Source organism: Acanthochromis polyacanthus, chromosome 7 (genome assembly GCF_021347895.1).
Source record: "Acanthochromis polyacanthus isolate Apoly-LR-REF ecotype Palm Island chromosome 7, KAUST_Apoly_ChrSc, whole genome shotgun sequence".
NCBI lineage: Eukaryota > Metazoa > Chordata > Actinopteri > Pomacentridae > Acanthochromis > Acanthochromis polyacanthus.
The window spans coordinates 7,107,515-7,119,521 of record NC_067119.1 but is presented as its reverse complement, the minus strand read 5'-3'; the positions used below and the strand labels follow the sequence as shown (position 1 = coordinate 7,119,521).

The following is a 12,007-nucleotide window of genomic DNA, read 5'->3' as shown; positions in this document are numbered from 1 at the left end:
ATAAGCAGGTCTACTTTTTTTGCTGCAGCTAGGGAGGACTTGCACGACTAAAAGTTTGGAACCATGAACCTTTTGTGTTCCTCTGATTATTAAAGTGTGGTTGCCACCGTACAGCTTCTCCCCCGCGTCCAGCTCGTTTCCTCCCACCGCCGCCTGTTCAAGGTCCCAGCGAGCCGCCTGACCTTATAGCCTCCAGCAGGGCACCAGAGCGCGCTTTACTCAGCAGACCCAGTCCCGAGACGGCTATGAGCAAGAGCAAGCAGGGAAAGCAGGTGCCGGAGCGAGCTGGACCCCTGTCCCCGTCCAAGGGCGAGAAGTCCCCCAGGATGCCCAAGTGCTCCCGGTGCCGGAACCACGGATACGTGTCTCCTCTGAAGGGCCACAAGCGTTTCTGTAACTGGAGGGACTGCCAGTGTCCCAAATGTAAGCTGATAGCGGAGCGGCAGAGAGTCATGGCGGCGCAGGTAACGTTACCGCAATGTAGCTACCTGTTAGTACGGCTAGTCCAGATTAGCTTAGAGTATCACGTATAAACTTTAACTTTTGCGGGAATTAAACAGCTCCTGCATTTTAAAACATTAAAGTAAACGGTTAGGATTAAAGAAGTATCTTAGCCGGCATGCGTGTTTATTTTAGTGGTTTATCCTATTTTTTTTGTTTGTATACTAACACGCCAAACAACCGTAAAACTTTAAGCTAGCTCACTAATTTTATATACGGCTTGCTAGCTAAGTTTAAACTGTTACAGTTAGCTAGCTAGCTAAGTTTATACACACCTAGCTAGCTAACTTTAAACTAAAAGTTTGCAATGCAGTGTTTGTTTGCTGTGATTTCTAGCACTTTGTGTTTTTAGCTCCATCTCCAAAATGTTTTTGTTTTTGCTTTGAAGTCCTGTTTTTGTTTATTTCTATGTTGTGCTTTCTAAAATGTCGGTTTTCTTTTCAGGGGCTGTTCACTGAAATGTTGTGTGTTTGTGTTACTCTGCTTTCTGAAATGTTACTGTGTTTTTTTAAGCAGTAACTGTAAATTAATCTGTTGCTACACTTTACCTTTTATACATAGGAATAATGTTTTGAGCTACAGTGCACAGAATAGTAACTTCTGTGGTCATTTATTTTGTAACTTTGTCCCTTTAAGTAACACTTAGGGGTTTATAAAGCAGCATTTCATGTGGTTACGCTCTTTCACAGTAATGTTTGAGATGACATGACTATGTTTAATAATCCCATGGGTGATTTAATTTTAATATTTTGGGGCGAGGATGCGTAAAGCGGTGAGTTGGGACAGATCCAGTCTTAGAATCTGGAAATATTCAGGGCTAAGCTTAGAAATCTTTAGATTTTGAGCCGATAATTGTACATTCTAACTAATTTTAGAGTAAAGTGAATAAAAAGGGAGACACATGAGTATTATGGTGAATACATGCAGTAAAGCCAGTGTTTCTCTAACTGTGTGTCTTGGAATTGTTCCCATTTATGATGATTTATGGGTATAATGACATGTAAACGTGTGTCTTAGAAGTACTTGTTTTGATAAATGTTTGATAAACTTTAAGAACTGCTGAGCTTGATCCATTTAAGCTACCAGTTGGAGTGAGATTGCTCTAGGTTATAGGTTACTGATAGTCATTTTCATTTTAATAAGTTTGTTTAGTTGTAATTTGGGTGATTAAGAATGTAAATAGTCCAGGAGAAGAGCTGTAGAAGCTTCACCTATACAGCACAATATCTCTGAATAACTAATACGAATCATGTAAAATCTGTTGTTTATCTTGTAATGTGCTCTGTTCAAACAACTGAGTTTTAAAAAGTGAAAAAGTACAGTTTCATTGGATGTCAGTATAAGGAACCAACTTAATTATATACTTAGTGTGTATTCATACATTGTCTTGAGTTGTAGTAATACAAACAATTTGTCTTTGTGTAGTGAAGGAAATCATTTTTTAACTGTGTCTAATTCTTTCTGACTTTTACTCTGTTCTGGAAACTCTGTAGATAGACGAGCAAGCCAGCATCTTTATATAGCACTGTATCATACAAATAGGTTGCTCAGAGTGCTTTACAGGCAAATAAAAGATGTAGTACAAATATTTTCTTAGTGAATTAAATTAAATGAATCAAAAAACAGCACAGAGAAGTTGATGAAAGTACACATAGATCTATAGAACTGTTAAAAATTGACTAAAACAGCTAAAAATGGCAGGAGATGAGAAATAAATTAAAGCATGTAAGAGATAAAGTCTGCAATGAAATAGAAAATGTATAAATTAAAATTAAGGGAATAAAAATGCAGACAAGTTCAGTAAAAGCATTCACAGTTTAGACCAGGTTTTATAGTAACACTGATATTACACTTTATTGCTTTTTATCCCTTTTATATGTTTATGTAGGGAAAATCTAAGTTCTAAGTGGAGCTGGTCCCAGCAGAATAATAACAATACAAGTATGTTGCTTATATGGTTTAAATTGTAGGTAATAAGCAGGGCCTTAAATTCAATTTTATATTTAACAGAGATTCACTACAAGGCCTATGAGTTGGATTAATATGTTCTTTCTTCTTTGTGTTTGTCAACAGAATTTTAAGTGTGTTGCATGTGTCTTAATGGTCTTATTGGGAATAAAAGCCAATGTCTTGTTTTATGACGAACAATTTCTTATCAAGCTTCTCCTCCATTCCAGGTTGCCTTGAGGAGACAGCAGGCTCAGGAGGAGGAGCTTGGGATTTGTAGTCTGGCCCAGGCGATGGCACTGTCTGGCCCAGATGTGATGGTGAAGAATGAAACCGGAGGCGACTGTCTGTTCTCTGTGGAGGCGCGATCTCTCACTCCTACCAGCGCTACCACTCCTTCTCTTGCCGTCACAGGTGAATTAGTGCCAAGTGTTACCCACATAATGCCCTTCCAGTGCCCTTCAAACCGTCTCTTATTTATCACATCACTTAATGAGGTGACTGATTATACAGCTGTACAAGAAAGGGATTGTGTTCAGACTGTAGCTGCAGTATGTGATTGTAAATAATGTCATATATTCACATGCAGGAACACTTACAGAAGGTTGAAGGCTCAACTGAAGTAATACTTTTGCAAAATATTTTATGCATTCATAGCAGCAATAGAGATGTGTTTTGCCAAAGGTTGCCACGATCAGTGGGTTTAGTTTGATGCTCTTATCTATTCAGATCAGTATTATTAGTCTGGTTTTCTTCAGTGTCGCTGTGCAATTGTTGCATCACGAGGCTTCAGTCATTAGTCAGCTGCAGTCTGAGCAACAGTTAAAGACAACAACTGACCAGTTTAGCGTGAAAGTTTCCTGAAATCAAAGGCATCCAAAATCTGGGATTATCACAGAACAAAAACACGGTTTGTGCAGAGTTTGGATGGCATAGCACAGCAGCACAGCAGCAAAGCACCACACAAGATCACCTAAGAAGAAAACGTACTGTTTGACACAGAGACACTTTACATGTTTGCTTGACTCTGTGCTCACGTTTAAGACATAAGATCTCCTTTATTCATCCCGGAGGAAATTATTTTTGCCATAGTACAATAAACAAGGTTAGTGGGATATACACAATTACACAGAGGTTAGTGGTAAAATAGAAATAAAGAATACAAGTACAAAATGCAAATATACAATGTATGCTTCTAAAAGTGTTTGTGTGAAGTGCCACAGTGTGTCGAGACAGGATGTTAGCTGTGTACTAATACTACTACTAATACTAATACTGTGTTTTAATCCAGGCGAATTCCCAGCAAAGCTGTTCTTGTTGTCTAGCCTCTCAGAGTTGGTGAGAAGTCCATTTTGCCTTCATCTGTGTCACAATTACACAGTTGCCTCTTAAATAACACACATAATTCTGTGTAAAGCATTGTACTGTACATCTCTGGGCTGCATCAGAGCATCTAGCATTGGAATAAGGTGGAAGGAGATGTAATAGCCTTAAAAACATCACGAAAGACTCAAAAACAGCTTTTACCCCCAAGCTGTCAAATGTCTGCTCCCTCCCCCCTGAATGAACAATATCACATACCTACAAGTAATATTTATGTCAGTGCAATCCATATTTCATGTGCATTAATCATGTTTTAGAGCATGTCTCTAACCACGAACCATTTCCATACTGCATAGTTGGTCTTATGTTGTATATAATTTAGAGTGTATTATATAGTCTATTTTCAGTGCTGCTATTTGGAGACTACCGAACTGATTTTCATTATTTTTCTGGAACAGTAACAATAAAGATCTATTCTGTTCTATTCTAATAGACACTACATAATCAAAAACGTAGCACAGGAATCCCCAGGTTTCTTCATTAGAATCTAAAATAAAGAAGGACTTGAAGAAGAGCTGTAACTTCGTGAAGGAGATTTTTAGGATCTGAGCATGAGGATTATTATCCCCCGCCTCCACAAAGTGGAAAAGGGGGATATAGGTTTGGCCTCTGTCCGTCCGTCCGTCCGTCCGACATGAAGGGGACAGCTTTTCTCGGAAACTATTACAGCTCGGATTACGAAATTTAGTGTGTAGCTTCACACCATGGACACCTTGATCAAGTTTGAAAATGAGACCTGTGTGACAATATTTAACAGAGTTATGGCCCTTGATCCCTATTTTGGATATAGACTCATAGACATCACATGTGGCGGGGGATATTGATGACCATGTCGTCTTGTTTGAGAAGCTGTTCATTAAACAAATAATACTCAGTCTAGTGTATTTTCTTGCAGTGTGTCAGATCTACATGGAAAAAGTCTTGCCAATAATGCAGATATTCCGTTTAGATATACAAGTTTTTTTTCCCAAATAAACCTTTAATTTTAAGATTTTGAACTTGGAATTTTTATAATTTATTGCTATTTCATTTTGACAGCTTCACATGTAAAATGTTTTTGCTGACTATATGATAAAATTAAAAACATAGAAGTTTTGCAACTAGAAAAGCCACATTCTGGTGAATCATTTGAGCTCAAGACTGTTTCTGTTCACCAGTGCGACAAACTGAATTCAGTTCACAGATATTCAAGTCCGCAATACAGGAATGTTCCTACAGATATTGTAGATATCAGCAATATGACGTGAGACATTTTCATGGGGAAAAAAGGTGAAAAAGTAAATGAAAGGGTGTCCTTGGGCTTATGCTCTGAAGTGATGTGGAGGCAGACCCAGATACTGTGTTCCCTCTGGACCTGATAGCATGTTTGAGGAGTTGGAACATGACTATGGTCAAGGCTGCTGCTGTCTGGTTCTGACTCGTCTTTGTGTGCGTGAGAGACTGAACTGTGGGTCCCTGGCTTGGCTACAGAGCGAAAAGACTGGGGTGGAAAAAGGAGTCGAGCACTCTGCGATTCGCTGATGACAGGAGCTGGGACAGAAAATGTCATTATCTGTGACTCTGGTGGTTCACTGTGTCTTCTTTGTGTTTGCGCGAAAGATCAGGGTGTGCACGACAAGAATGTGGCCTTGCTGATAAGAAAAGAACAACAGATAGCGAGTAATGATGAGGTGATGCTTACATGAATCCTGATACAGTGCAGGTGCTTTCTATAGGGTGACAGCAAACATACCCATCACCTGCAGATGGCGCTGTTGGCAGTAGTTTCAGGTGGGTTTGGGGCTGGAAAAATCCTGCAAAGTTGATAAGATGTCTACTTTTCCTCTTAAATCGTTTATCCAAGTGTATGTTTATATCATAGAAAGCAGCAATTTAAAACATTTATATCTACAGCTTGACTTACACATTTATTTATCTTGTACAGAACAAACATGATTGTATAAACATATCTTCAGCCCTGCATTTCAAATAATTACGACTTAAAAGTCCTGAAAGGCAGCCACAAACATTACACTTTAGCTTCTGAGCTGATCTTTGTGTACTTAGTTGTCTCCACTGTGTATGTTTTTGCTCAGGGTCTCGCTTGGCATCATCTTCCAGCCCTTCAGCTGCTGGCAGGGCTCACACTGACGGAGCGTCCGACCTGCTGCTGGAAAGCTCCTACTACAATTTCTACCAGCCGTCACGCTACCCCACCTACTATGGCAACTTCTACAACTACCAGCAGTACCAGGTGAACCCACAGTAACCACTCTGCTTCTATTTTTAGCCTTTATTAAAGGCTAATGGCTGATATCTTCCTTTCACTGCTTACGTGAGCCCCTCCCCTAGCAGCAGCTTAATGTGTTGGTATAAAGTATGTAGTGGTATTTGTCGATGCCGGTCCTGCTTGTTGACGTTTTTTGGCTCAGGAGAGGATTTTCTTCCTCCATAGTTGGCTGAGCACGGCAGGGAAAACGTGCCTTAAGCTACATTGCAATTCATAATCTTGTTAATATGTTTCTGTTACCTCAAACTTGACCCGTAACTAGGGCTTAACTGTTGTGGGTCAGCATAATAGAACAAATGCTTCTAAGTTCAACTTGCAGAGATGATTTGGAGTGCTTTTCATTTTGGGAGACAGTTTTGTTCTGCTTAAGTTTACTGTGGACTCTGGAGCAGCATTTTTCAACCTTTATAAAACACAAAGTACTGCATTTAAAAGAAAAGCAAATTGAGATTGAACATTTACCTCAAACAAATGAAGCTGTTCTGCACCTTTTTCATCCTATTTCTCAATGACTGTGGTCAGAAAGGAACCCAGAATACTAAAAATGTAGAAAATAAACAGCATTTGTTTGATTGAAAGCTTTTAACCCAATTGGGCTTATTATTGTGAAATGCAAACGTCGAAAAGCAAGGTTTAGTTTTTGCTAAAATAAATTCGCAAATCCTTGAAAATTGAAAGATGTTGAATTTTAGTAACTTCTGATATCATCTGTGAAGGCTTACAGAGGTTCTATATTGGTATTTAGACTTATTTGACTGTTATGCTGAAATATTTAAGGATATTAGAAAGTCGTAGGGAGAGGGAGCTAAGATACTTTGAGCCTCAGAAACAGGAGATAAGCTGCTCGACAATGAACAAGATTCACTTTCTAGCTTCTTTTCACTTGAGTGTCACAGTAGTACTGTTTGAAGCCAGTTATCTTTCAGATTGTCACTGCATATTGTAGCCAAGAAGTTAAAATGCACTTGATATGAGCTATACAGTGTTAAACTAGTGATTTTAGATCTGAACTGTGTTATGAATGCACGTTGTCACTCAGAAGTTGACTGGAAAATCAATTTTGTTATGTGCAAATGAGCAAAGTGTTCGCCTCTTCATGGTACAAGATTGTGGTTACACCTGGCAGCTAAATCACTAAATCAGTGTGCCGTCCATCAGTTAATCCAAACTTTATTTGTATCTCACCTTTCATGCAGTTTTGTTGGTTTAAAGTGCTTTATTGATGACTGATTAGCTGATTGTAAGCCAGAACAAGACAATGGGGTGAAATGATAACTTGTTGCAAGGTCAGGTACCGTGGAGAAGTTGTTTTGCTTAAAATGTTTTTGTTTGTCGATTAACTTAAAACAAAATGTATTATTCAGACAAAGCTAAATCACATTCATATTTTGCACGGCCAGCCTTTGCATGTCACCCTTTGAGTCGTGAATGAAATTACTGTTACTTTTGCTTATTACCTGAGACATTGATTTCTAAGTCTGAAGTAGTAAAGCACGCCGGCTTACATTTTTTGGTTGCAAAAGTGTGCGGATTCTAGATTATTGTAAGACACTTTAGACGCCCCTTTAATGGTACTGCCTGATAAATGGAGAAAGCTAAAATCTTTGCACTGCACTGTTAAAGTGGAAACTTAAGCATCATTCTGCCTGTTAGCCTAATCCTGAGTTAAACTGAGTACTAACAAGCATGAGTAGCAGATAAGTGCATATCATCTAATTGTCACTTCACTCCTTAAATGTTGGTTGTTAAAGCTCAGTACGAATCAGAGCTTTAATGAGACTGACACAGCAACCAAAGAACTAGTTTTAACGTGACATTTAGACACCTGAACTGCTAAACGGACAGCGATACTGTCACAGTTATTACTGAGGGTTGCGCTTCTGCAAGAGAAACTGATAAATGAAGATTTCTCTGTTAAACCTGTCAAAGTTTCTCCTGCCTCAGAATGGGCCTTTAGGGCAGAATAAGTAGGACAGTAACCATGCTCACTCCCAGACAGTACAGGTACTGTATGTATGTGTTGCTTTATTTGACAGAAATCTATGCATGTTGCTGTTATTTCTGACAATTTAATAAACAAAATTGTCTATTTTGCTACAGAAATGTATTTCTTTTACGTTTTTCCTTTTGTGCTGGCTGAAATCTCTTCCAGGAAAAATGTAAAAACAAAACAAAAACACTAATCTATTATGCTTGATCCAGTAATTAATGATTTTGTGTTAGTATCATGGAAACAATGGCCATCAAGTGTCCAGAACCTTAAGTGTAAAAAAAAAAAAAAAAAAAAGAAATATACAGCACGTAAAACATTAGTAACGCCACTCAGCTCATTTGAGAAACTGGAATCAGAAAATGTGCTGCCTGACAAATTACTTAAATAATAGGGTAGTTATCAAAGCAGTTGCCCATTAATTATATTTTGATTAACTGGTCGATTAGTCTAACTGTGACAATAGTACCCTCAGTTTGGCGAGTGGCCATGTATGAGAGTGATATTTAAATCACAGACTTAAGAGTGCAACAAGCAGTTATGTTTTATCTATCAAAGACTGTAATTTTTATGAACTTTAGTTCTGTTTTCATTGGAGAGTTTTACTCTTAAGACACCACAGAGACAAAAGCTAACATCCCACCAACACACACTCTTACGCCGTCTGTATATTCTCACTGATTTATGCTTAAATGTATCTCTATTGTGGCGAATGAGATGAGCTTATGCATGAAGCAGATTAGATCTATAACTCTCCAGTGATCTCTGATGAGGTGGTTTGTTTTTTTATGAAGAACATTTGTCCACCCCTCTTCCTCTCCGCCTCCCCTTCAGTTCCCCCAGTAGCAACATCTAGTTTTGGGGTCACTGCCTCCGCTAACCTGCCAGCGCACGGCGGAGCCTGAATTGCAAAGGTTAATGGTATTGTCTGTCGGCAGAGGAACAAACCGCTATGCCTCAGCGCTCGAGGGAGAAAGTGAGCACATTAATGCTGATCAGTTAGCGCTCTTTAGCATAATTTAGCCATCCTCCTTTGTGATTTATGATATTTTCAGTGAAGTTGTCAGGTTGAGGGGGCTACGTGCGACAGTTATTCAAATTCAGGGACCACTTTTTTTGTATTTCAATGAAGAGATGATTATTTGGAGATGGGTGTCAGTGACTCAGACACACCGTTTGTAACAATTTGTTACTAGAAATATGGACTACAATATTTCTTTATTACCTGAAATGGAAAAACAGAAAGAAAAGCTTTTCTCTTTCGTCCCCTCTGTCTCCTTTACCTGTCCTAAACCTCCACAATTTAATGGCCGATTTTCCAATTTTAGCATCCACAGCTGAAGTGATTATCCTTGAGTTATTCAATTTTGATTTTGTCTCCATATTTGCTGCAAAGCACTTATCGCTGAGGTCTGTCTGCACGATGCACAGTGCTCTTGTCAGTTAAACACTGTTGCTGCTTGACTTTGTGTTTATTGAGTTAGTTTGTAAAGGTGGCATTCTTTTTATCATCATATGGTCTTAATATCTACTGAGAGCAAAGTTTAAATGTTTCATTTGTATTTTATGTATGAGATTAACGTTGGTTTCATTTTGTGCTTGCTGTAATCTGTTTTTATCTGCACTGTTTTTCTATTTTACTGCAAAGGCACATCATAGACAGTACGGCTGAATAATTTGGGGAGAAAATCTAGTTGTTGTTTTTTAAAAATTTTTACAGGGATTGCAATTTGCAGTAAAATGTTTGCTTTGTAATAGATTCAAAACATGTGATGAGCATTACTACGTATGTTAACTTCAAAACCACGAATGTCACACAAGGAGGATAGCATTCATTTGTAAAGCCTGACACAGTCTCGGTCAGTTTAAAATCTGGGTCAGACATGCTAACATACACACGTGGACAAAATTGTTGGTACCCCTCAGTTAAAGAAGGAAAAACCCACAATTCTCACTGAAATCACTTGAAACTCACAAAAGTAACAATAAATAAAAATTTATTGAAAATTAAATAATCAAAAACAGCCATTACTTTTGAATTGTTGATTAACATAATTATTTAAAAAAACAAACTAATGAAACAGGCCTGGACAAAAATGATGGTACCTCTATAAAAGATTGAAAACTATTTGACCAGAGTGACATGATTAACTCAGGTGTGTCATTTAATTGACAACACAGGTGTTTCCAAACGGCTATAAGGCTATAAGACCATCTCTAAACAGCTTGAAGTTCCTGTGACAACAGTGGCTCATATTATTCAGAAGTTCAAGACCCACGGGACAGTAGCCAACCTCCCTGGACGTGGCCGCAAGAGGAAAATTGATGACAAATTGAAGAGACGGATCGTTGGAATTGTATCCAAAGAGCCCAGAGCAACCTCCAAAGAAATTAAAGGTGAACTCCAAGGCCAAGGTACATCAGTGTCAGATCGCACCATTCGTCGTTGTTTGAGCCAAAGTGGACTTCATGGGAGACGACCAAGGAGGACACCACTGCTGAAAAAAACTCATAAAAAAGCGAGAGTGGAATTTGCAAAAATGCATGTTGACAAGCCACAAAGCTTCTGGGAGAATGTCCTTTGGACAGATGAGACCAAACTGGAGCTTTTTGGTAAGGCACATCAACTCTATGTTCATAGACTCAAAAACCAAGCATACGAAGAAAAGAACACTGTCCCTACGGTGAAACATGGAGGAGGCTCAGTAATGTTTTGGGGCTGCTTTGCTGCATCTGGCACAGGGTGTCTTGAAAGTGTGCAAGGTACGATGAAATCTGAAGACTATCAAGGCATTCTGGAGAGAAATGTGCTGCCTCGTGTCAGAAAGCTTGGTCTCACTCGCAGGTCATGGGTCTTCCAACAGGACAACCATCCAAAACACACAGCCAAAAACACCCAAGAATGGCTGAGAGAAAAGCGTTGGACTATTCTAAAGTGGCCTTCTATGAGCCCAGATCTGAATCCCATTGAACATATGTGGAAGGAGCTGAAACATGCCATTTGGAGAAGACACCCATCAAACCTGAGACAACTGGAGCTGTTTGCTCATGAGGAGTGGGCCAAAATACCTGTTGACAGCTGCAGAACACTCATTGACAAATACAGAAATCGTTTAATTGCAGTGATTGCCTCAAAAGGTTGTGCAACAAAATATTAAGTTATGGGTACCATCATTTTTGTCCAGCCCTATTTCATTAGTTTGTTTTTTTTAAATAATTATGTTAATCAACAATTCAAAAGTGATGGCTGATTTTGATTATTTAATTTTCAATAAATTTTTATTTATTGTTACTTTTGTGAGTTTCAAGTGATTTCAGTGAGAATTGTGGGTTTTTCCTTCTTTAACTGAGGGGTACCAACAATTTTGTCCACGTGTGTACATCCTAAATTGCAGCCTTTGCAATTTGTTATTCGCACTGTTTCAAACCATGATTGTGCAAATGAGTTTAGTTTAGTGCAACACTGCTGCTGCAGTTTGTTATTTTTAAAATTACTGTCGCAGTTATTAAACAGTTGCTCCACCGCGGAAGATTCAGCTAAAGGCAGAATCAGCAACACATTGTCAGATTTGATAAGCATATATCCATGTTTCATGTCTGTTTGTGTGCAGCCTTGGCTTGGAGTGATCCACACAACACTGTTTCAGCATTTCCGGTGCATGATCACGCTTGTGCACATTCATGCTCGTGCACAGGACAGGTGAAAGAGTAAATCTAGCACATACCAGCTATCTAAACATGCTGACTAGCTCAGAGCTGCAGACTAACTTTCTCATTTGGTCGCACCTCCTACCTGGGCAGAGGCAGGAAACTTATTGATAAAATGTACAGATGTTCCCTAAATGCCTCACATTGCAGGCATGCAGTAGATGCAGCTATTCGGTTGCAATGCTCTCAGATATGTGTGTAAGTAAAAA

The 12,007-nt window shown here is 38.9% G+C and overlaps 1 protein-coding gene across 1 annotated transcript in view; it reads left to right on the top strand.

Annotated features, from left to right (window-relative positions):
* The first annotated feature begins 245 nt into the window (after positions 1–245).
* dmrt1 (doublesex and mab-3 related transcription factor 1) overlaps positions 246–12,007 on the top strand; it is a 41,231-nt gene continuing 29,469 nt past the window's right edge. Inside the window, 3 exon segments of the mRNA XM_022195068.2 lie at positions 246–464; positions 2,679–2,862; positions 5,907–6,064. Coding sequence (XP_022050760.1) covers positions 246–464; positions 2,679–2,862; positions 5,907–6,064 — 561 coding nt within the window.